We start from the raw sequence: 26,878 nt of genomic DNA on the forward strand, positions 1-26,878 counted from the left end.
TCTTGCCATGACGCTGGGGCTCCCCTCAGAGGTTCTCACCACATGTGAGAGGGCAGGTTGTTAGACGGGTACATCCTCACTTAAGATTAACACAACAGAAACCAAGAGAGGTAACACAGATGTGTGTTAAGATGCCAAGTCATCAGCAGAAACTCTGGTAGAATTTGGACTGCTCAGGCATTCAACAACCTTTTGAATTTCAAGATTTTAGTTGTACATGGCATTCTCATGCTAAGTTAAACAAGGCCTAAAAGAATAATGTTCGGTTATCCATAATTCATGAATTGGCTTTAATATGGGCCCCTGTTCCTTGGAAATACAAGAAATAACCAGTTTTACAACTTCCTGCTTGACAAATGCCACAACACACACACACACACACACACACACACACACACACACACACACAGACTTTCCATTCACTTTCACAAAGCACTTTCACAAATTCTAAATTTTAACAGACCATTCAGTTCACCATTACTTCAAAACAGGTGAGTTTCTGAGAACATATGACTATCATAATGTTAAAACAGCACTACTTTAGACGGAAGGATAAAATCATGCACAGGTACTCAATCGTGACAGCATTTTCAGGCCATGCACAATTAAGAGTCCTAAGGAAGCTACTACTCCCTGTAGTCTCTCATTCTCAGTGGGAATTATCACCAGGAATCAGTGCCTTTGGCCCCCATTTAGTACACTGGGAAACTTATTAATTCAGAACATTCCATGAACGTAAGACCAGAAAAGATAAACCAACTTCTCAAGTAACACTGAACACACGTAACATGTTATAAACACCTTTTAAAAGTATAGCCACTGTATTGATTGTACAGAGACTTTCGAGGTGGCTACTTGTTACAAACTTTTAGGTCAGTTTATGAGTCACACTGAAAAGGAAAGGCACTGATAAAGTTAATTCTGAAAAATACAGTCCCAAAGATGATATTACTGTCAAGTATCAACTTACCTCATATTCCTGGGAAAACTTCAGGTTGTCGTTTGCTTTCAACCTTTCAATATGATCTGCAAGTTCCAAGATAGGTATTGGAGGGTGACTAGCCATACCTAGTGAAAGGAAAGAAGAAACACATTTGAAAACCAATAAAAGTGATGCTAATTAGTTCCAAAATATAGAAAATGCTATAGTTAGAAATGGCCTGAAAAATGTGTGAGTAGTAAGGATGTCGTATGTGAGGAAGCAGGCAGATAGTTTGGTTACTCAAAGCAGGACATGCTCTGGAAGAATGAATTTTGTAGCCAAATGAAAAGTCACCCAGCACAGTCCCCATACTAACACTCCTGGTGTAAAAGAAAGCGTTATTGTGCTATGAATCGATGCAGTTAGCTAGTGGAGAAAACTGACAGTCAGGCTTGATGTCAACTTCTGCTTTGAGTAATGACTATTATGTCATTTCAAACTCCTTCTCCTGCACTGTGTGAAATGGAAATTGTGTGGAATTAAATGGCATAAAGTGAACTAAGAAAACGGACACTGAGAAGGCCTAAAAGGGAAAGAGGAATAGCTTGATAGGAAACATAAAGTGATTTATGCATAATCAAGGAAAACTAACTTGACGAATGAAGGTTACCAGGGTAACCGGAATCATCTGAACCTGCAAAGGAAATGATGGTGTAAATAAAACAAAATAGAACGAGTTTGTAAAAACAAAACAAAACAAAAAATGAAATGTATAGTCTGATATACTTTTTAAAAGGACTAATAAAAATGCAGCAACTTTTTACAGGATTCACTTATACATTGTGACTCGATGAAGATCACTTTAATACTTCATAAATCTGTAGGTGACTGACATTCACATGCAAACATGGGCGCAAAGAATAGCATGCACACCAGCTCATAGATGATAATCACTGATGACAAAATCAGACACCAAACTAAGTTGCAAAAATGTTTCCACTAGCAGCAGATTGTAGAAGCTGGGGTTGTGACCTCCTGGGCACTGACAAATGGCCCGCACTAAGGCTTTGTGATAATTTACCTATGCTCCATTATTCGACCCCCAGTAAACCTACAATCTACCCCAGGTGTAAATATCTTTGTCCACTCATGCGAAATGAATTTGGGGAAGTGAGAAAAAGGTGGTGAAAGAACAAGGAGGGGGAAAGGTGAAAAAGAAAGAAAGCAGTGGCGGGAAGGGGGAGGTGGTGGTGGTGGCAAGCCCAGTGTAGTTCAGTCTGCCAGCTGATGAATATCACGGATTCAATTCAAAATAATCCACTGCTAATTTTGACAATTCCTGTGTCTTTCCAATGTTTTCTGACATTGGATTTTATATGATTTGCATCGTATTTCTTTCAGATTCATTTTTTAAGAGTAACATGAGAGAGAACCTGCTGACTCATGTCTTACTGATACACATTTCAACTGGCTAGAAACACCTGAACTAGCATGCCCCCAGGGGAGCCTCAGAAGCAGACGGAGAGTGAGAGAGGGGCTCAAACTGGAAGCCATGTTGACAGTCGACTGTCCCTGGGATTCCTTGGAGGGTGTTAGCCTGTGAACGATGACCATTAAGTCAACTTGACATGTGATTACTTTATGGGCATTTAAAAAATTATTGAAAAGTCACCCAGCCATTATTGAAAGTCACCCAGCAAGTTCCTTTATTGCAAATGCCAAATTATCAATCATCCTGGCAAGTTAAATGGAGAACTATTTTGATTCTTCTAGATCACCATGGTAGCACAGCATCCTCAATTTCGGTGTTGTAGCATGTTTGGCCAGGAAGGACTGCTTGCAGTTAGTTAAAATCTTAATAGCAGGCTCAATAAAAATGAGTAGGTTCAGAAGCAGAATTTGTTGCTGATATAATTGTGCATTTGGGCCAAAATGTTGGAGCCCATTTCTAGAACTTCCCCATATAGAAGATATCATTGCACTAATTGACATTCTGTGGAGGGCAGGGGTGGGTGACAGGCGTCTGGTAATTACAGGGATCTTATCCAGATGAGGCACCCCCGGTGGCAAGAATGGAGATGCAAAGGCACAAGAGACTCTGGGCTTGTCCGGAAATGGAAATGGAATAATGTGAACATCCATTGCAGTGCTTTAACAGAGAAAATAACAGAGACAAAGATGTTTAGACCTTTTCGAGCGAATCGTGGGAGAGAGTTATTATCATATATGGACTGAGTGGTGGTTTGGCTAGAGAGGGAGGACACAGAGCCAATCAGGGAGGCGTAGGGGACTGAATTACTGCTCAAAGCTGCAAAAGTAAAGCCAGTTGGAGATGGGAAAAGTATTAGTATCACAGCAGTAGAAGACCATCATCATCAACCAAAGATGCGATCAACATATTCACTTTTGCATGCACTGGAAAAGTGGTCTTATTTTGGAAGCTAATTATAGGGAGATCCAAGCAACTCTGCACTGACTGCTTACATTCTAAACTAGGATATACATATCACATACAATGATACCACAGCCTTCAAGAATCATTATTCATAAGACTTGTCAGTATGTATCTTTTCGGCTGGAGTTACAGAACAAGTGAAAATGGCAGAATGGGTGTTCCACAGAAAAGGGAGGAGAACTTGTGGGAATCTGATGATATAGGAGAAGGAACCCCAGACTAGAATACTGGGTATGGATTCCACTTCTGTTTCTGCCATCTACTAACAGGGACAATCGATTGTGATGAAGCACCTCAATTTGCTTGTGTGTAAAATAAAAGTGCAGAGCTAGATAAATCCCAGAGTTACTTCCTTCTTTGTGAGTCATTTGTGCCACATGTAGAAGAGATCTGTAGAACATATGGAAGAGCAGAGAAGGAGCTCTTAGATGTGGTGCATGTATAAGGGCTCTAAAAGTTATAGCTCCTTTTCTTTGAAGGGCTGTGAACATTTACTTTTTGCAAAATCCAAAACTATTATGCAGTTTAATACTCTACATTTTGAATTATGTAACTTTAACACTACTTTCTTTAGCTAACCAAAAAGTGTATCACCTAGTAACATAAAATTATGCTAAAGAGTAAATCTGGATGAAAGTTGTCTAATAGGAAACTTTTTAGCTCATACCAGAAAATAATCACCAAAAATCTATTTATTACAACATAGTGTTATATTATTTCCCCCAGCCTTCTCCATTGTCCATCGTTGATAGAGATTTATATGATAAAAGCAAGCATGTTATATTCTGAATGAAAACCAAACACACTCAGAAAACTATGACATTTGACTTCACTATGGTGCCTTGTCAACCCTTTGTCTGGTAATCTGGCCGTTGTTCATAGTCTACACACCAAAGTTTTTATTAGACCAGTGTTTTCACATTAGCATCACTTGAGGTGTTTTAAAATAATTCCTTCCTTCCACACCAATTAAATCAGAGCCTGTAAGTGTGGAAGGCACTATGGGAATTCTACGCAGGAACCTATAACCCCATTTATTTAATTCTCATTCCAAAATCATATCAGCATTTATGCGAATGAGATCAGCTTTCTTCTGGTGCTACACTTGACTCTGCTTTTGCACGTTAACGATTATGAGCAGCAAAGACTTTTAAGAAGAGCTCACAATTGATGAGGACTTGCAGGGTCACGGCTTTCTCAGTTTGAAGCTACAAACACACAACGTAAACACATTTTAAAGGTACTTGTTGAATCTGACCAGAGTTCTCATTGTGCAGCTTTGATAAGGTATACACTGTTAACATGAAAAACGACAGATACAGTCACTGAAATCTGCCTGAGGTGGGAGGAAAACACTGCAACTGCTTCTAATAGGGCGCATATTTGTGAGAGTGATGTGGTGGTGGCTTCCTTATGAGCAATAACACATTAAAATCATATCATTTTAAGCTAAGAGGTACCTTAGAGCTTACTTAGTCCAGCATTTGCGTTTCATGAAGTTAAGAGAACTCTGAAGTCCAGAGAAGTTAAATGACTTTTAAATAAAAAAGTCTTAAGTAGGCTTGGCATCTTTCTATTGTATTCATTCTAGAATGGCAGTTAGAATTTCCTAACTAGGGGGCAAAGTTTCCAGTGGGTTAAGGGGCAAGGGTGGTAAGGTAAATCACTGGCCGTGCCCAGGTATTGCATTAACAGCTTCGCAAAGGCATGCACTCATCCCCATTTCCTCCCCGCTAGTAGCCTCTAGAGCTTTCTTTCCTTTCCCTACTTTCAATCGAGGCCAGATATAGAAGAAACGTTGCTCTGTTATATAAAAGTAACAATAAGCATGAGGTGAAAGGGCAACCAACATTCAGTCTCAATGTCAGCGCCATCTCCAGGGGTGATGGAGGCTCAGGAGGACCTCCGGGAGGGTGACACAGTTCAGCTCTAGCAGGTATTTCCCAAGTGCTACTGCAATGCCAAGAGGGAGAGAGACTTTTCAGATTTTTCAATAGCAACTGAAAACCTAGACTGTTATGTGCTATTCCCTTGACTCAGAATTTTGATAAAACCCTATGGGGCAAAGACAAGATCTTTGCCAGCCACATCTGGCTAACCAGATTGTGAATTCTGTTTTGAAAAGAGCAAAATGTTTTCTGTGTGTGTATGTTTGTGTTCATGTTCGTGTGTGTGTGTGTGTGTGTGTGTGTGTGTGTGTGTGAGAGAGAGAGAGAGAGAGAGAGAGAGAATTAAAATCAAAAGAAGGTTGAGAATGACATACCGCATGCTTATATCCATAAGGCACTGGGCTAGAGAACAAGCATTGGGGGAGGGATAGGACAATGCTACTTTTCATGAGTCCAGTGGGTTCATCTACTTTTCCTGCCCTCCCCCCCACCCCCCGCCATTAATTTTACTAATTAGAAAAATGAAGCTCAGAGGGATAAAAGGACTTGACCAATTTCATCCTTCTCAGTAAAACTATGGCTTCATGGGGCTTTGATACCCGACCTGTTACTTCTCATTTAGGGCACTTCTCATTATGCCATGCAAATCATTTAACACTGAAAGGACGGTCACACACACACAAATATGGGCCTGTGAGACTGGGCTATCTACAGAAAAATGCGGAGATCATAAACTATCCTGAGTCCCATCCAGTGTGCTGATAATGTAATAGCTGTGTGACAGAAGGCATGTCTCTCTTGGTGATAGGGAAGAGGGAAAATGTGCTACACACCTGCATTTTCCAGTTCCTTCTCATCACATTATTATAAGCTCCCATTAAACCATCAACTAAAGGTAAACAGTCATAATGTTAAAGACTCTAGTGTTATTTGAAAGAAGAGTATTTTTTAAATCCCCAATTTACAATGTTTTTGCTTTGAAAATGCTGTTAGATTTTAAGTAATCTATCAACAGTATGCTTCAAATGGCTTTATAAAGAAATGTTTATCAAGCACTTGCTTTATTTGCAGTAGATGTCTATAAGCACTTTATCACAACTATTTTGCTAAATAGAGTTGTTGAGATCACTGATAGTGGTGGAACATCTTTTAGGTGTTATTTTTTCTGTTATTAATAAGAGTAAGGACTTAGAAATCTGCTCTTTGTGGCTTCTTTCCCAACTAATTAGTTTGTAAAATATCTATCAGACTTTTTACATAATGTATGCACTATTTAAAATAACGTGAATGAAAAATATAGTCTCTGTTTACTATCTGTCTCATAAATGAATGATGAATGAAATACAAAAGAGAACATTGATTTGTAAGATATAATTACTTCTTGGTAAAAACATAATGACAATTTGACTTAATCCATAACTAGGATCATCATTAAGGGAAAGTTATACCAAGAGTGATTTTTTTTTAAGTTCTGGATGGCATCATTAAAACTCATTTCTTTAAAAATTATATATTTTTATTGATTTCAGAGGAAGGGAGAGAGAGATATATATAGAAAAATCAATGATGAGAGAGAATCATTGATCAGCTGCCTTCTGCATGCAAGCTATTGGGGATCAAGCCTGCAACCTGGCACGTGCCCTTGATCAGAATTGAAACTGAGACCATTCAGTCCACAGGCCGGCACTGTATCCACTGAGCCAAACTGGCTAGGGCTAAAACTCATTTTTAATGTATCATTTCCAAAAGTGCAGAATTTGAATAAACCATGTTTCTTTATATCAGAAATTTACCATTTAAATTCTATGAACCAAGTTTCAAAATCTATATAACAAAAGCCTAAGTGACCGTTATCGTGGAACGACCAGAACGACCAATTGCTATGATGTGCACTGACCACCAGGTGCTGACGCCCAACACAGGAGATGCCCCCTGGTGGTCAGTGCGCTCCCATGGCTGGTGAGTGCAGCAGAGAGGAGGCCTCTGTGGCAGCACTAAGGAGCAGCAAGCCGAGCGGTAAAGAGCGAGCAGGTAAGGAGGGATTCCAGACTGGTTTGGGCAGACATTCCCTGAAGGGTCTGGACTGTGGGAGGGTGCAGGCCAGGCTGCAGGACCCCTCCCCCAACCCAGTGCACAAATTTCATGCACTAAGCCTCTAGTGTAATATATAAAGAGCACATAAGGTGCTCTTAATCTATTAATATATTTTATACCTAAGTTTCTTACAATACAAAACCAAATATGAAGATAAGAGCGTCTATAGAAAAATGGACTTTGTTAGCATTGATCCAATTAAAAGTAAAGATGGATCAAGAAAGCACAAGAGCTTTTGAAATCCATCCAATTGCTGCACAGATATTTCTGCTGCTGATATTGCTTTTTCTATATTAACTTCTTATGAGTTCCTTTTTGTTTTTCACAGCCCATCAATCACCTACCATCCATGTATGCTTTAGGGCAAAACATAATGAGGTCATTTTACAAAATAAAAATGAGGTCTGTAGGTTGTAACATCTGATCATCAATTTTTAAATCTCTTTTCCTAAAAGATGCAAGGATAAACACTAAAGTTTGGTTTTTGTTTGAAAATTTTTCTGGGGGGCGGTATATGAGTATTGGGTTTAGAGACAGAATTTTACAGTGAAAAAAAAAAAAATTCTGATAGAAACTGACAAATCAGCCGAAGGTGTGATGTGCAATATGTGGTCTCTGATGTGAGTGTCTGGGCGATGGATTTTGCCAGCACAGAGAGAGATGGTGACTGGAGAATTGTATGATGCTATTAGTTACATGTTCCCCTACACCTTCCTCCACTTGTAAAACTTGATCAGCTGCCAATTCTAACTCTTCTGCCACATTTCCTCTCTCCCTTTCTCATTTTGCCCCATTCCATTTTGCATTAGAAACGAAGCTTATTTCTCTGAGATAAACTTTTAAATTTGCTTCACTGGAAAAAAAAAGTAAAAATATGAACACATAATAGCAATTTCTTTGATTTTCTTATATATCATCATCTCTTGACAATATTATATTTATTATAGTCATTTTGTCCAATTCTAGAGGCCCTGGCTCACTGTAAGTAAAAGCTTTTTACAACATTTCAAAAAAAAAAAAATCTGTAATTGGCCGTCTGTAGCAAGATGGTAAATGTGTCCACCCTACAACCCTGCAATCATGCTTCTAGGTGTCTCACATTCAGAAACAGCAACAAAGATGTGAGGAGAGAGGCTCCGTGCTGGCCATCACAGTATTGTTTGCAAGAACAAAACATGGGAAAGATAACTTGGCCTCTGTTAATAAGAATGAGTCCACGCGTCTGCAACATCTGTAGAGCGGAATGCTATCGGTTGTTAAAAGGGAGATTAAACTGAACCCACTATCTTGCAAAAAAGTCTATTTTTATATAGTGAACTGTTAAAACAGGAAATTGTATGTAAATGCACCTATCTATATCTCTATACACCTGCTCTATATTTTATCATTTAAAAACACTGTATATACATAGAAAAGGGCTGGAAGGATACACAGGGAGCTACATATGGCAGATCTTTCTTGAGGGTAAAATTGGAGTAGTTAATAGGAAGTCTGTTACTTTTTATTTTAAATATGTCAAATAAAAAAAATTAAAAGTGGAATAAAGAACCATTTTGAAAGTGTTTTTTTTTTTACTCTTCCAATCAATAAAACATGTTAAACATACAACAAATTTAGGTAATATAATGAATATCTGGATAGCTACAACTGAAGTACAACAATTGCTAACAAACTTATTTTTTTATTTCGCCAAATTTCCCCCCAAAATGTGTGTTGCTTTTGTAATTAAGGACAAAAAATATTCACAGAAGGAGGCAGTCATAGAATGACTCAGGGTTTTTTAAAATTTATTTTTATTAATTTCAGAGAGGAAGGGAGAAGGAGAGAGAGATAGAAACATCAATGATGAGAGACAATCATTGATGGGTTGCCTCCGGCACGCCCCACACTGGGGATTGAGCCCACAACCTGGGCATGTGCTCTTGACCACCCATGAACCTGGGACCTTTCAGTCTGAGGCCAACACTCTATCTACTGAACCAAGCTGGCTAGGGCAGGATTTTTTTTTTAAGATAAAAATAAAAAACATTCATTCTATAGCTTAATTTTGTTTACTGTGTAACTAACTCATTTATCAACCATTCTAACCCAACCCCTGTTACTGCTTCCACAAAGATGTATACGGCTTAATAGAGGTTTCTTTTAAAAGTATCTTATATAAAAAAAATATTTTCTTCCCTTCCTGCACTTATAAAACTTGATCAGCTGTCAATTCTAGCTCTTCTGCCAAATTTCCTCTCCCCCTTTCTCATTTTGCCCAATTTATTCCATTCATCATTTGAAGTGATTAGTCTAACCTTAGCTAAATGATACCTTCCTGTACATTCAGGTCTCTGCTTTACTTTTGTAGGTTATAGGCGATAAAGCAATGCTCCTCTAATTATACGTTCCACACTGGTTCTGACTGATGCCCTTCACCAACAATTGATGATCTATCATTGCCAACCATATTGTTTTAAGAGATCAGGTGGTTCACCTTCTAAACACAACCTGGCTGATACACTGGCATCTGAACCTGATGGACAGATAAACATATGCATGGCACATATCCACAAACAGAGGTACCTGTTCTCAACCGGGAAGGTGTGTGACTTCCTCCCCCTGTTCAGATGCCTGAATGCAGTGTTCCACGGACAGAGACTTGACCGCTACCCCAAATTTGGAAAGTGTGCCAGAGCACTGTTCTCTCCACATCTCCAACCTCCCAGAGATGGTGACACTGAAAGCAACCAGTTCTCTGTCTCCACTTGGTGCCTTCACTGAGAGAAGATGCATAGAGTTCTGACCTTTTTCTTCTTCTAACCCAGAGACAGGTGTGCTTGTGGCACTGCAGTGAAGGGCAAGAAGCTTTGAAGCGCTTCAATTGTTACAGTGCCACACTTATAGGAAAACTGGAAGGTGTGCTTCAAAACCGTCTGAATAGATGGCAGAACTGAGAGGGGGAAGTCTGCCTCCTTACATTCAGACTCTCTGGTGAGAATAAATAACTTAAAAAAGCAAACAGAATTTTCATTCACAAGATGGCTTGACAAGAAAGGCAGGATGGATGCATAGAACCCATGAACTAAGCAAAGTCTTCCTTTACCTTCTGAAAGAACCACTGAATTTCAAACGGTATGATTTGGTATTTTACCATCCATGACAGACTCTTCAGAAGCAGAAATCAATCTGCTTTCATGAACATGTTCTGTAGTCGGGGCTGGTTATAAAAATCACCGGTCTCTGATTTCACTGAAAGGTATTTGTTTAAAGTGAATGCATGGATCATTAATTCCCTCCTTGTGCGTATCATTCATAAACACTGCCAAGCTTTATAATGTCTAGGTATAACAAATTATAAATTCAAATGTCTGATGTACATAAAAGCACATTTCAGAGAGTGGAAGGTACAATTTTTGGTTTAAAATACAAAAAATCATGTAGTGTCATATAATCGGATGTGCAACACCTAGTACAGGGTCATTTTTTGCCATCTAGGAAAGCCCACATTGTTCATGAATAAGAGGAGGAAAAAGCACAAAAAGTTTCCTAGGTTAACAATCCCACTTTCTGCTCTCATCCTATTGGCAAGTAATCCAGATAATTCATAGCCACTGGCTGAAGCAAATGGTCACATTAGCATGATTTCCACATTAACAGCCACGTCTATTTCCTTTGTCAAATGGTCCCATTTTCAGGACAGCAGGCCACATTATAGATCTTGAGAGGAAAAAAAGACTTGTTCAACAAAGCAACTTAAGTAGACCGCTTACCTGAGCTAAAGGGCACAATAGAATGCTTCCTGCACAAACACATGTGCGAGGATCTCAGGACAATTTCTATTATCTTCCTCTACTCTCTCCTCTCCCCTTTAGTCATCCCGCCACACTTCATTCTATTATCCAGTTGAGTGGTCAATCTGAGCTTCGTTAAATGGTATCTTCTATAGCACATGTGTCAAACACAAGGCCCGCGGGCCAAATGCAGCCCGCCAGGCCTTGCAATGTGGCCCGCACCGCGCTGTCATCACTGCACTCCGCTGTCAGTTTATGACATTGTCAGTTTATGACTGTTCAGTAAACCATTCGGCCCGCGATTTAGGCTGGATTTTAGATTTTGGCCCCTTCTCTGATTGAGTTCGACACCCCTATTATAGACTTGGGTTCCCACTGGAACCTTGTACAGCCATTGGTGACATAATGAATGTCACTGCAAGTGCAGCCTTCGTTTCTCTTCCCAGTGACTTGTATGTATTTTAACAGGGTCCCTTTCTATGTGGATCTAATGTACCCATGTACATTGGGAATTTTTTAAAAAAATTTTAATAGAATTCTTGGGTTTGGCCATATTTGCCAAATTACCAATAAAAGTGAGAAGTACTTGCAGATGGAGGTCTCCTGGTTGAAGGCCTTTGTATTCTCTTTCTTGTAATCACCTGTCCTCAGCTAGTCATCCTTTCTAAACACTTCCCATCCACACCTTACATTAATGCTCAGCAACATCTGCTGGTGCTGGAGGTTAGAGGGAATAGCACTCCCACTGACTTTCTTCTTGGGGCCACCTTTCCAGCTTTCCACTGAACCCCACAGTGTGTGCCTGTCGCTGCTGGAAGGCCAAGGTTGTTTCACTACAGATAACACTTCACACGCAAGCTGGAGGAGGTGAAGGCAGTGCCAAGCCCAAGACACGGAGTGACCTAATGATTTCCCCATTTCTATTACGTGCTGTTCTCATAAAGGTGATGAGGCAACATATTCAAGAAATAATGCACCACATTATTTCTGTGGCTTTCAGCTCTTCCATGCGCTGGTTTAGCCAGATTGAAAAGTATGTGAATTAAGAAAATGCCTGTAGCCTGAAAAAGTCAGAATACCACTATTTCAGAAAGTGCTGAACAGAGAAGGTTTGTTACTCAATTCATATCAAGTTGCCTTAATGGAGCACGAAGCAGGCCACTCAACAGAGATCATCCAAGGTTACACAGGGATCGCTGCTCAGTCATCAGCACATGTGCACAATCTACACTGATCAGTCTGTTTGGTAATATGCATTCGGGAGACTTTTGGCTACGCAAACATTTATTTCCTCCCACCTTTTATGCTGCTGATAGTTTCGGTATATTTTGCTTTTGAAAACAGAATTTTTAAAAAGTCAAACTTCAGTTCCAATATAATTTAAACAAAGCACATTTATAGTTTGTATAACCACTTTGTAAATGCCAAATGGTTCTTTGAACTGAATAGTTACCAGTTACGATGACATATCTACATGTTAAAGAGAAAATAAGCTAAATACAATAGACCATGTATTTTCAACTCAAAGCAATTCACTACAAACGTGCAGCTGAATGGACCTGTGGTGTATCCGACTGTGAGGCAGAATATCCACTGGACACAGAGATAACCTCTCAACAATTGGGGGAACCATGCTATCACACTTCAATCAAGCAGACTTCCTGAGTCAGCTCTCTACTGTGCTCATTACCATTAGCTATTACACTAGTGCCACTCAGTTTTATATTTTCATCTCTCTTTACCATTGATTGCTTGCCCTTCATTTGGTATAAATAAGATTTATTTAAAAGACAGTAAAACAGGACTAGATTTCAATTAACTGTACAAAATGCCCCATAGCAAGAATAGCTTTCCTCTGTTGAAGCACTTGATGTTATTTATTTTCAAAAACAAGCATATTCGTATTCTCAGCCACTCTTTGTCTCCACAGTAGGAAACCTGAATTGGTCAATGAGAGTCCGATTTTGTGTCCTTTCCTCCCTCCAGCCTTCCCTTTCTCCTTCCTTCTTTATCTCCCTCCCTCCCCTTTTCATTCAGAGTAATATAGATGCAAAATCTTAATATAAAAATACAGAATACAGGGTGGAGCAAAATTAGATTTGCAGTTATGAGTGTGTGAAACACAGAGTTTATTCTTGTATCATTATTTATTACTGTGTTATTCCATATGAGAAACTCTAAACTTACTCTTGCCCCATCCTGTATATTCTGATGATGTAACATTAATCCACCATCTATTCATTCACATTATAAGATGAGAACCTGAATTCTTTCCATATACGTGTCATTGAAAATAATAACTGTGTTAAGAAGCCTGTAAAATGTAACTATTCTTAAAAAAGTATAAATTCTTCAAATTTGAAGAAATATATGTTTTTCCTCTTTTATACTCCACCTCAGATTTGCACAAAGGGCTTAATTTCCTTTCAAGACTCACGTTTTGGAGAATCTCAATAATATAAAAATAAAAGAGAAGGACACACACACAATTGTTGAAAATAAAGCGACACATTCATCTCTCACTTCGGTATCGGCTGGCCTATACAATTTCAGCATAGACGGTAACATGGGCAAGACGAGTCACGTCTCTTACCTGGCGTTTGGAAATTAAGGCGCCTTAGTTCTACGGGGTCTGTTGGATGGTGTGAAGGGACCTCCTTACTATTCGGTATGCTGCTCTTTCGAGAGTCAGACTCTGCCCTTTTCCTACAGGGAGAAAGTAAACATTTAAGACATTTTAGAAAAAAAAAAATACAGAAAACTAAAACAGATCTAAAGAGCAGAGAGCCATGCCCCTCCCAAATTTTCAGTTTTAAAACGCAATGCGCTGGTTAGCTTTGTGACCTGTTCAAGGTTGCTTTTCCTTATTCCACCTATAGTATTTGCTCGGGGACAATTTTTGTTTAGGTGGATGATCTCTAAGTCCTCTTTCAGCTGGAGAATGAAACAGCACTATGACTCTGACTTTAGGCTTGAAGGGAGTGTTAGTGAGATTCACATGGATCCTTGCTCAGCGATTCTATCTTATCCACTAGTTTTGTTGGTGAGGAACAGAACAGAGGACCCCTAGCAGTGAATTCTAAGATTATTGTTACCCTAGAGTTAAGCTACTGGGCTTCTAAATCGGACCCAGTTTTTTCTAATATGTAACTGGTGGCTACAAAGTGAACCTGCGGTGGATTTTCCCATTAGGCAGATAAATACAGTGAGTGCCTTTCTAAGATTCCAAGTTAGCCGAACACCTGGAAGGAGACTGGGACACAGGAGCAACATTCATGTTCTCTTTCAAATCCCACCCCCTCAAAAAAATAAGTGTTGGCTGTTTGTTTGTTTATGGTGTTCAGCTAACTTATGAGTAATATTAACTATGATTAAGATTTTGTAGTGAAAGTCAATCACAGTAAGATTGGAGAAAAAGTCATTTCACCTAGAGGGTAGTTGCATTCTCTTAATGATCATTCAGGTATATGAACCATTCAGTTTCTATTTATAAATAATCCTTCACACAATTCATTTTATCTTTGTTTTTATTGCTATCTACTAGTTTTATTAAATACTCTTATTTAAAATATGATAATGTATTGTTAACAAATGTCTATGTAAAAATGTCAGGTTTCCCCCTTAACATTTCTTTATTCTTTTTTTCCCTCTCAAACTCAAATAATCAGAGTGTTACCTAACTATTTTCTTTCAGCTTGACTGAGATGAACAATTCACTTCAGAAACGGAAGGCTTTTTCAAGCAGTGCTTTCTTTCAAATACTGATCCCAGCAATCCCCACGCTAGAGTCATTAATTCGAGCATCTCCCCCTCCTTCAAAGCGCAGGAATTCTAATTGAGGAAAGGGGTGCAGCAGAGTGTTTAGAAAACTCCCTCTGTCTTTTCACTATGACTGTGGTACAGCTCACTGGTGTTTCTATGTCAATGGGCTCTCATTCAGGGTCACACAGATTGTTTCATGAAAAGAAAATAGTCTTCCTTCCATCTCTGCTCATCTGTGTAAGATAAAACTAGCCAGGGATGAAGTGAAGATGGATGCAAAGAGAAAGTGCACTTGACTCATTCAAGTGAGATGCCGTTGGCAAGATATGATTGACTTAATGACTTTTCTTGGGTGTAGTCGTAGCAAACCAACACTTTGCAATTTTAAAATTTTGGATTATCCTGTCTCCTGATTTCCTGTTTCTACCTAAAGGAGATAGACACAGTCTTAGGACAGAAGGTACTGCCAAGCTCAGCACCAATCAGAGGAAAGCAGTGAAGTGAGGTGTGGGACAGGAACATGGAGCTCTGGAGATGGGAAGAAAAGAAGCGATGAAGGGCTGGAGAAAACATAAGAGAAGAAATAGAATGGGGCTCAGAAGAGCATGGGAAAGAAGGATAAAATGACCAGTTTCAGAGGGAAAATGTCACAGTGTTTATGCTGGGGATATCTGCCTTCTTGTTCCCCCTGAAGATGCAGAACCTAAAGGGGTGAGTAAAATGTCACTGAGTGTGGTTTGTCAATGGACCTCACGTGTAACGAACAGATGGCTGGTCTTCCCATTTCAGATCATCCCTGAGGCCCTTCTCAGGATTTGGTCTTTTCACACACATTTGCAAAGATTCTTATTTCTTCCCTGATGTTCCAGACCCAATGACTACCTTTTACACTTTTTCAAAGTGGCTCTGCTGTCATTGTTGCAGGATTATTGGAAATCAAAAGTAGAAATAACCTGGGCAAGGAAACTACTTCTGTCATGCAGGTGAAGTGGAACACCTTGCTTTTCTTCTTTTACACTGAGGCCAGGGAAGTGACCCTGAGACTAAGAGACAGAAAATAAATACCCTCTAAAGAATTTTATTCAGTTTCTCTCACACCAGGAAAGCTGAAAATCACATATTGTTGCCCAGAGGAGTCTCAGAAAACCCAAAGCATTGGAGTAAAATTACAATTCACACTTATAATAAATTGGAAGAGGTGCCCTACTATTTGATACCTAGTATCTCCCTCACTGTATCTGTTCAGATGGAATGACATCCAAGAACTCAGACTCCAAAAACCCTTGCCAGCTAGGAAAACTAGTGGTTTAAGTTTTGTACTGTTTAATTTCAGTTTGGTGATCACAACATGGATAGTTCTAACTTCCCACACTCTTATCACATTATTTTAAAACAGAAATGTGCTTAAATGGCTGTTACCTAACAGAAAGAATTTCCAGGAAAGGTTTGCAAGATGAGGATTTGGCCATCATCAGTAATACTAGTAAAGAGCTTTAAAAATAAAGTTACTATTGCAAATAGTTAATTGGCATATTCCTGTTTAAATTGGGTCCTACATGAAACTAATGTGACGTTTTTTCCCTAAGTTTTCTGAGGTCTCATTATTTTCATATTAATCTATTTAAAAAGCAAAGCATAGGGACTAGAAGGAGATGATAAAGTCTGCCTTGCTGTTTTATGTTTTCTATTCGGATTAAAAAGTCCTGGTGTAAGTTCATTTCTTGCAGCCAGAAGTTATCTACCATGCACAGGAGTTATGGGAGAAGAGGAAGCAGAAGCCAACCTTTCAGAGATGGCTGAAATCACTGACAGTGTAAAAGCATGTGTGTGTTTGGGATGTGAATAACGTACAACAAAAATGCTACTCTGTGGTTGGCGGGTTTGTGGGGAAGACCAAATCTATTTATTTGGAACAAAGATACTCAGACATATGGATACAGACTTTTGAAAAACTGTATTTATTTGAAATCTCTACTATAAATATTCAAAGATATCAGTTCAAACATGTCCCAAATTCTGACACCATTAAGAATAAATCTCTAACTCTGCCACTACTGGTATGTATCTCTCTCACTGGGTAAGCCAACTACAAACCTCAATTTCTTCACTTATGAAATAGAGGAGGAGGGTTAGAAGATGATATTTAACTGTTGGCTCAAATTTCATACTAATGGGACAAGAAGGCATTGATAACGTTGTGTAATGTGGGCAGTATTATAATGGGAAGGTAGATGTCTAAGTATATCAAGCGGATTCAAATTGTTTTGACTTTTAGTGGGGAAAAACAAATTTCCATTTGTTTTTAGCAGAATTATTGATAGCTAGTGATATATAAAAATAAATCAATAAGGAGGACCCTCACGGAGGTAGTAAGCTTCCTGTCAGGAAAAGTGTAGTAAAGCTTGCAGATCAGTGTTGTGATTGTAGGGAAAAGAATGCAGTAGTGGTTCTCAACTTGATCATGCACCAGAACCTCCTGGGAGGGCTTAATAAACTACAGGTTGCTGGGCCAATGCCCAGTTTCTGATTCAGTAGGTCTGGGGGTGGGGTAAGACTTTGTATTTCAAGTTCCCTGATGCTGCTGCTGCTACTGATCCACGGACCACTCATTGAGAGCCACAGAAGTACAACATTGGAAAGAAGACAAGTTAGATGAGCACTGAAATTCTTTTCTTAGTTTAACTTTAGTCGGGTATATTTATGTATTGATATGGATATATAGATCTTAATTAGCAAGCTAAGAGATTAGATTAAACCAATCAGTCAATAATCACACAGTACAGATATTATTATTGTTATGATTACTGTTATTATTCAAAGCTGGAAGATATGGAGAATAATTAGGAATTACATAAGGGTTTTCATTAAAACATTATAATAAACATTTGGAGGGTTGAACAAGCTAGTAGTTAGTATTCCTATATTGAGAGGTGATCAAAGGCCAAACTTACAAATTCACCTTCAAAACAAAACAAAATAACTTTTGGGACACCTCACATTTCTCTTGGGCAGACACACGAACACATAAAAATGTTCACTTTACCTAAACAACAAACAAAACTCAGAGACTGGTTTTAATGCCTTCTACATTTAGCTTTACATAAAGATAATATGTCTTATCTTCTTTACAGACAATCGTTTTCTCCAAGAATCATTTAAGTATCAATTTACTTTATATGTAAGTGTAGACTTTATCCATCTTCTATTTGCCAGGTTATCATCTTTTACTAGGATATCCAACCTCCACCCTCACCCCCTCAATACCTGCAAAGTCTGCCCATATCTTATTTTTTTCTTACTGAGCATGAAAGGGGTTTATTCTCTACTCCTCACCTGTCAGGTTTACTGCTCCATTTTAATGCAGCAAAAAATAAAAAATAAAAAAGGAAAGGAAAAAGAAAGCTAAATGTTAGTTGGCCAATGGTAATAAGAGTAACCATGACAACCAAGGTTCAACAATGCTCACAGGGGGGACACATATAACTTACACACATTAGCAAGTGACAGCATATCGAAATATTTGAAGGCCTCTAATTATAAAGTAAATGGAGGGCACGCGATTACATGGCTAAATAAAGCAATTTTTTAGTGTGCTATTGTTATATTCACTTTTATCCATCCATTTACAAAATACTGCCATGATTAGTTATATTCCTGGAATTCTTTGATGGTAGAGATATAATGTGATTTTTATATAACACACCACGAAAAACTACTGAGGTACTTAATGGAAATACCACATTATTCCATATAAGAAATTTGCCCATTTAAAATAAAGAGTTCTCAGTTAAGAGGTAGGTTATTCCCTTAATGATCTAAAAAACCTGCAAATTGCATTGGAATGCACAAAAAAATTATTTCACAACTGCATAATACATCATGAGGTAATATAGTGGCAGAAATGATTTCTTCAAATACCTTTTGACAAGTCAGGTGATCATAAATCTCTTTTCCAATAAAGGACTAAATACATTTAGTTTTGGAAAAAGTAATACTCATCATTATAAATCTACAGAGATGGCCCATCTGCTGTGTAGCTGGGCTAATCCAGAAATATATTTAATACCATCCACTGACATGTCAGGTATTTTCAAACAGGTGCTGCTGTCTGTGAACACACTGAGCTCAAGCTCACAGACACGGTCACCTGTGATAATATGTAGATTATTTAAATAACCATGTTCTTTCTGAAGAGAGTATATCCTTTACCTGTAAAGAAGTAATCTGAACAATTTTCACATTGAGGCAAATTGCAAGTATTAAGTAAGTTCTCAATTATAAAAATAAAGGTACTGAATCTTCCTTAATGCCAACAAAATATACACTCCTGTTGTTAGAGTATCTGGCTTTAGCATAACTTAGTCCATATCTTTTCAAAAATACAAAAGCCACATTTAAATCTGACAGAACATATATGAAGAGAATAATGAAGTGCCAGGTTCTTAAAAATCCTGCAAACATGTCTCTAACTTGCTCATTTTTTAATCAATGAGGTCATCAGTTGCAGTAAAATCTATCCCTCTGAATGGAAAAGAACCACTTAGTGAATTATCAGGTCTGTGAATTAAAAGACTGTTGATATTTACATGAATTCAGAGTGTTCAGTTCACTTCCTCTTCCATAGAAATATCAGCCTCACCACATATGGGCATGCATTTGGTGAAATGCAGACATCTGAAGGCTTTTGAAACCAGTCTATTTAAATTATAGGTTAGGGTTTTATTACAGCTCTTTGCCAGCCAAGATAATGGTGAGATATTGAGGGGTGGAGTAAACAAGTGAGGGAATGGAGTTTGTTTAAGACTCTCTGGTTTGTATAAATCTGATCATTCTGTATGTCTGTGTGCCATGCACCAGCTTGGCAAAAAGGACACAGAGTCCTTAACAGACACTATGGAGAAACAAGAAAGCTAAAAAAGGGGAGCAATTGCAATAATGTGGTAGATTCTATGATATAGATTAAGTAGAAAGTGCTGTGGGGGCATAGGAAAAGGGGCCATAAGCAGCTTGACCTGGCAGAGAGGAGAGGACAAGAGGGAGGCAGGTAGACGGGCATTGTATGGTAGGTGGCATCTTAGCTTCTCTCTGAAGGATGAGTTAGAGTGAGCCAGTCCAAGAGGAGTGGCTGCAGAGTGCGAGGAAAGGTATTTCAGTGTTTCTTTGCTGACAGCTTGGAAATACATGCAGGGTTGATATGAAAAAAGAGGACTCCAGAGGCCAAGCCCATAGAGGGCCAGTGTTGGATCTGGGAAAAGCCAAAGTCTTATTTGAGTCACATCTACCTCATGGCCTTCTCACATAAAGGTCTCACGGTGGGTTTGAAACTTATTTACTCTCTCTATAGTGTCCATTCAGGATAGACTATTTTTGGTCAAGGGTGAATTTTGTCTAGATCATGCCCTAGATCTTTCCAGAAAATCCATATTTTCCTTTTTTCCATAATCCGTAATAACTTCTCATCCATCCTGAAATGATTTACTACAGTCAGATTAACATTTTATTAAACATTTTCTCTATTAAGAATTCCTGGACAGCTCTAGAACTAATGGCTGAAGCACCTTATGTGTGTAACAAATGTACAGGACAGACGAGTGTCTAAGAGCATTTAATTGGTTTATGGCTTCTTTTGTGTGGGGGGTGGAGAGCAAGAAAGCAACATAGAGTCACTTCAAAAAACAAACAAACCCTGGGTACAAAAATAATTTGTACATATTTTATCAATTGGTGTTTTCTCGTCATAGAACATTGTTATTTAAAACATTCAATTATCTAGCCTACCTACTTGTTTTATAAACGAGGAAACATAGACCCAGAGTGTCAGCATATAGCTAGCTGGTCACAGAGCTGGGACTTGAACTCAGTTTTATTGATTCCTAGTTGAGTGTTTTGCTAACCCTTGCTACCATCTTATGTCTGCAGTTTACATTTTAAAAGCAATGTCCATGTCACATAGAGTACACCATTTCAAAAAAAAATCATAGTGCAAGGTAATTTCTAACACTAAAGACCTTACCAAACGTATTTTCATTTTCTGATGATTCAGTGGCCACTTATAAAACCTGCATGATACTGTTTTGTCACTGGTTACCAATGCATTGTAGGTTTACAAATTATTAGGTTAAAAACAAAGTCAATTCGACAACCTATGTATAAACGGAAAGGACTAAGTATTTATTACATAATTAACTTTGCTCAGAATCCAAGCTATAAAAGATACTATTCATTGCCTACAGAAAATTTCCTCTTGAACTGCCTCACGATAATCAAGGAGGACATTGTTGGGTCTATTTGAATTTCAAGTCAGGAATGTTCTTTACTGCTGAAGCAAGCACTTCTATTTCAGAAACACTTCACGGGCCTTCAGATGGTTAGCTAAATATACTTAGCATTCGAGGATGTGAGCAGCTCCAACAATTGCATTAGACGATGCTCACATATGCACACACGAAAATGCGACTCTATTTTATCTGAGTCATAAAACCTTTGCATTTGAGGACTTTTTTTGCAGGACTGGGAAAAACTATAACTGAGTTGACTTTCTCCAAGCACGTCAAAGGAAGAATGGAAAACTTAATGTTAAATTTAAATGTTAACAATTATCAAGGTTAAAATCCTATATCTTCACAGTGACATAACCAACTCATAGATCTCTTGCACACCTCTGTTCAGTGACCTGATTTAAGGATAGTCATATATATCTGCATGAAACATAATTTAAAAAAATAAGACAAGCATTTTGTCCATTTTGCAGTATCACCAAATGTCATGTGATATGGTCTAGAAATGCAACTGCCAGCAAGCACATGTTTTCTAATCTGACTCCCATAGTAGGATATGGTAACCTAAATAAATATTTCACTAAAAACAATTATAACTTAGTCTTGCTTTTAATTATTGCATTCTCTAAGGGTAATAAGTGCAGCTCATGAACAGCAAAGGCTACTGGCTCTTGCTTCGATTCACCCATCTGTTACTGTTCTGGGGCTCATGGTTATCCCGTTTCCTGCTCTTACCTCCTATACAAGACAGAGGCGACTAAGTACAATGCACACTGAAAAGATACAAATTGGGATGAGAAGACTGAAACCATCAACTAAGAGGAGATTTTGAGCTTTAATCACTTGCTATTTTATAACACAGATAACTGAGTGACCATAGTGATCAGGGAAAGATAATTATGGGTATTCCTTCCATTTTTTTCTAGCTCTAAAATAGGATAGGCAATTTAATGCATTATAGTTATGAACTTTTTTTTAATCTGTCCTTTCATTTCCTTAGCCCTCTCTTTACACTGAAATAAAATGGAATGCAGCTTCATAAGAGTAAGTTTTTCAGAGAAGTGTCTGGAAGGACATACTCGAGTCAAGAGAAGAAGTTATAAAAAATAAAATAAAGTCTATTCCAAGAACTTAAGAACATATTTACAAAAGGAATACCAGTAAAGAGGTAATTAATGTAAAAGAGGTAATTAATGAAGGGAACTATATGGATAGAAAAAAGAAATACTGGAGATAAGATGATCAGATAAAGCATGTAAGCAAGAATCATGATGAAGAAACTCTCATCTGATCTTGAAGGTCAAGGTTATGAGGAGAGAGAAAGGCAGGGAAGGAGGGAATAAGGGAGAGAGAAGAAAAGAGAGTCAGAGAATGATAGAGGTGAGATCGCCAGAGTGTTCTGAAAGATGACACACTACAACGGAAAACGGGAACACAAAGTTTCATGAAATAAACTTAAATTGGAAGAAAAATTAATATAAAGGGAGGTAATGCAGAATTTAGTCATTCTAAATGTTTAAGTTAATGTATTACATATGCTAATTTTTATAATTTTATATACTTATAATTTTACCATTCTATCTTTAAGTCTAAAAGTATTTAGTGGTAGAATTATTAATATTTCTCCTTCTGAATAAGCAGCGATCTAGGGAGAGACATCTTGCTTCTATGTAATGAAGGCAGACATAAAATTTAAAAAGAGTGGACAATCAGAAAACATGGGGGAATGTGTGAACTGTTTGTATCCTGATTGTAATCAAAGACACTAACTCAGACTGATATTTGGGAGTATAAAACTGAGATTATTTTTAAAAAAAGAAAATGGTACTTCACATTCTTCTTTAGACCCAAATGAGAATTCAGTATTGAAGATGTGGAATAAGGGTTAGAAGAAAAGCAGGAAGGAAAAAGGTTATTGACTTCCTCTTTTCTCTTCACTAATCTTCCAATGTCCGCTCCTTGGCTAAGTTTTGGGAAATAGCTGCAGGAAGGATCTCAGCACACGTGCAATTCCAGTTATGAAATGGACACAAGTGTGCAAATTTTAGTTTAAAAAAACCTTGAGCAACGAATCATTTAAAACAATCAAATGCAAGCTTGTGTATTACCATCTGCTTGTAAATGTACAAGTGTGTCAAATGCCATTGCCTTAAATACTCAGAGGACAGAGGCTAGCATTCAGGCAGGCTGGGCAACAAAGTCTATAGCACTGAATGGGATTATAAATAGTGTCGTTTTTACATTTCCTTCTAACTCTAATGCAACCACATTCCAATGACTACTGGGGCTACAGGGAGGTATTTATCCTAAAATCAACCACAGAATGACCAAGGAAGGATTGTTAAGTCTTCAAATATAAGAGAGCCCTCAAGACAACAAGAGAAATATGGGGCAAACCTACCTCTTGTAGAGAAGAATAGCTATAACAATGCAGATGATAAAGACCACTGCGAGGACAGGGCCCACAACCCAGATCAAGCCTTCTTCTTCATCCGTGATTGGCTGCGGATCCAGATCCATGGACACAACAGGGTCTGAGTAGGGACTGGTTGCATACATCCTCTGAGGAAAAACAGAGTCTATGTTAAGTTACAAGCGAACATCTTTCTGGTGTATATCTTTTGCATTAGAAGAGGCAAATATTTGAGATAGTGGATTTCATAGTAAGTGTGTGAAACAATGTTAGTAAATAAAAAGCAGGAAAGGGGAGAGGACAAGAGTTTGAGAAAGGAAAGAGGAGAAGGGGAAGAGGATCGGCAATTTAAATTTCCTTATAGGGTGAAGTATTTTACAATGAAATAATTTGAGATGGTATAAATTACTCCAGATATACTTTTTCATTGGGGTCTATCTATGGCATATTAAGTGACTTATGAAGTGTGGCACTAGTAATTAACCAGGGGCAAAATGTTCAATGAGCATTCACACTGCCAGCGTGTGCCATGCTATGTGAAAATCAAGAGGAATAATTAGCTCCAGCTCTCAAGACATTTCCACTCAGTTAAGGAGACCACACTTAGAAACTAAACATTTATAGAAAAAAATATTACTATTTTTAATTAAATGTTAAATTATGTAAGTCATCCTTAACACTTGATGTATATTAGTTAGGAAATAGAGGCTGGACAATGGACAATGTCTACAACTTCAAAAGAGAGGTCCAATGTTCAAATTATAGATGCAGGATGTATGAAACTGATGATATGGTTTTCCATAACATGTAATTTTTATAACTTAAAAGGATTTAGCAGTTCCCATTCAATTTTATCACAGCTACTGCTCAGAGATTGGTGTGATTGTTGGTGTGATACAGAAAAAAGGGAACCCTTATACAGGGCTGGGGGGGGGGATGGAAATTGGTACAGCCCTTATGAAAAAAATAGAATATTGGCTCCTCCAAACATTAAAAATAGAACTATCACACAATCCAGCAATCCCACTCTTAGGTATATATTCAAAGGAAATGAAATCACTATCTTATAAAGGTATCTGTACACCAGTGTTCACTGCAGCATTATTCACAATATCAAAGGTATGGAAACAACCTAAGTGCCCCTTGATGGATGACTGAACAACAACAAAAAATCTGTAAACACACATACACACACATGTATAGTGAAACAGTATTCAGCAACATCATGGACAAATCTTTCTGAGGGCAGCGAATAGAATAGTGATTGCCAAAGGCTAGAGGGAGGAAATGGGGAGGAGGTTTGTCATAGGGTACAAACTTTCAGTTAAAAGAAGAATACGTTCTAGGATCTATATAAAGCCTGGTAACTACAGCTAATAACACAGTATTATATGCTTGAAATTTGTTGAGAGTAGATCTTAAGCATTCTCACCACATTCAAAAGAAAGGATACTCTGTGAGATGATAGATGTATAAATGTGCTAATTATCTTGACCTTGGTAACCATGCCAATATGTATGTGGACATTAAATCATCATTTTGTACACTTTAAACATATACATAATTATATATGTTAATTTTTTCCTTAATAAAGTTGAAAAAATATATAGTTACTCGGTGAAAGAAAGGACTAAGTGTCTATGAATTTGGCTTTTATATTTTTCTGCCCTATTTTAGCCTGTATTAAAACTCTTCTCTTAACTCTGCCCCCTTTTAAGGCCTTATCTTTCCCTTTTCCAACAGAGACCAACCCACATCTATGGGCTGCCCCTCCTCTCCTACCACTCGCTTCTCATCTCTTCTCACTCCATCACTGGTCCAAGTCAATTATTGGACAAATCAAATTGTCATTATTCAGTTCTTACTCTTCCAGATGTCTTTTCCAGATGTGTCTCTGTTGACCATAGCTTCTTTAAAACTCCCTCCCTTGGTTCTCTTAATTCTGTCCTCACCTGCTCCCTTCCTAACCTTACCAACTGAGTTAATTCCTCTGCATCCATCCCATGCCAGCACTCTTACATTTCATTTTCTGCTAGTGTCTCTTCCTCTCCCTTAGCTGGCAAGGTCACCCCCTGCTTTAAATACCAACCTCTATGCAGATTACTTTCTCACTAATGTTCCTAAACTTGGAATCTCTGCTGAGTTCCAGACCTTCATCTCCAATTGTTTCTAGAGATTCCTACATGAATCCCCAAGTTAAGAAATGCATGTGTGTTACTTCCCTACTTCCCAGGCATACGCTCCTTCTAACTTGCCTTTTTCTCTCACCCTCTCAATAGCTGGGAATGAAACAATGATGATTTTATCTGATTTATGTACCCCCAAGTACATCCACCTTCTTTCCAGTCTCATGAGTACCCCTTTTCTTTAGGACTCATTCATGCTCATCCCAACCATACCAAGAATTTCTTCCTGCCTGTAAGAGTCTCTACTCTCTTTAGGGTAATTCTCCTAAACTACACCTATGAAACCCTTAGGAGGCTCTCAGGCAATTCCTTAATAAACCCAGGCATCTTAGCATGGTCCTTAATAGACTCCACAATTTTTTTAAACTTCCTTACCACATACAACACATTCCATCACATCAAACTTTTCTTGTTACTACCCCCCAAATATTCTATTCTCTCTTTAACCCTCTCACAAGTTCCACAACATTTAGCTCTGGAAAGTCAAACTAATTTTCAAAGCTCTATTTAAAAACTGCCTTCAATGAAGCTAACTTTCCTTAATAGAAAACAATCAATTATTCCACAATTATAGGATAAAAGTAATTTTAAAAATTTCAGCCAGTCCTTTTTAATGACATTCATCTTTTTTTTAAAAATCTGTGCATATGTCTTCTTTTCTTTAGTGAAACTATAAACTTCTGGAAGGCAGCGATTTATGTACTATAATATTTGTATAGCTACTTAAAGCAGCTAGCCCAGAACTCTACAATGTTGAGTTCCCAACAAATCTTTGTTGTCTAAAATAAAACGTTCACCTGTTCAAATGGCTGACATCATCAAGGTATAAAAGAATATGCTCATTTATTCTTGAATCAGTAAATACATTTAAAATTTTAAGATGCATTTTTTAAAATTTGGTTAAGGACATCGATTCTTATTTTAAGTGCGATAAGCCGAGTAGTCCAGCTGGAGAACACACGCCCATGACGTGGTTGTTAACTAGTTTCCCTTCACGTTCTCCTCATTGTGCCCTGGAAAGACATCAACGGGACTAGGAGATTTCTAATGCATCAAAAAGGACAACTGAGGATATTTACAACCTTCTCAGAAGCCAATAAAAACAG

The 26,878-nt window shown here is 38.0% G+C and overlaps 1 protein-coding gene across 21 annotated transcripts in view; it reads right to left on the reverse strand.

Annotated features, from left to right (window-relative positions):
• PTPRD (protein tyrosine phosphatase receptor type D) overlaps positions 1 to 26,878 on the reverse strand; it is a 1,977,099-nt gene that overhangs the window by 102,177 nt on the left and 1,848,044 nt on the right. For 8 of the 21 annotated variants that reach the window (XM_084898451.1, XM_084898450.1, XM_084898449.1 and 5 more), the window contains 3 exons: positions 23,575 to 23,735; positions 13,727 to 13,839; positions 971 to 1,068 (listed from right to left, as the gene is read on the reverse strand). In XM_084898451.1, the coding sequence (XP_084754577.1) occupies positions 971 to 1,068; positions 13,727 to 13,839; positions 23,575 to 23,735 (372 nt within the window). Of the gene's footprint in view, positions 1 to 970; positions 1,069 to 1,574; positions 1,617 to 13,726; positions 13,840 to 18,228; positions 18,241 to 23,574; positions 23,736 to 26,878 lie in introns of all 21 variants that reach the window. The other 13 variants (XM_084898455.1, XM_084898444.1, XM_084898443.1 and 10 more) reach the window with 3 other exon arrangements.

The sequence above is a fragment of the Pipistrellus hanaki genome, assembly GCF_964339955.1.
Source record: "Pipistrellus hanaki genome assembly, chromosome: 11".
Taxonomy (NCBI): domain Eukaryota; kingdom Metazoa; phylum Chordata; class Mammalia; order Chiroptera; family Vespertilionidae; genus Pipistrellus; species Pipistrellus hanaki.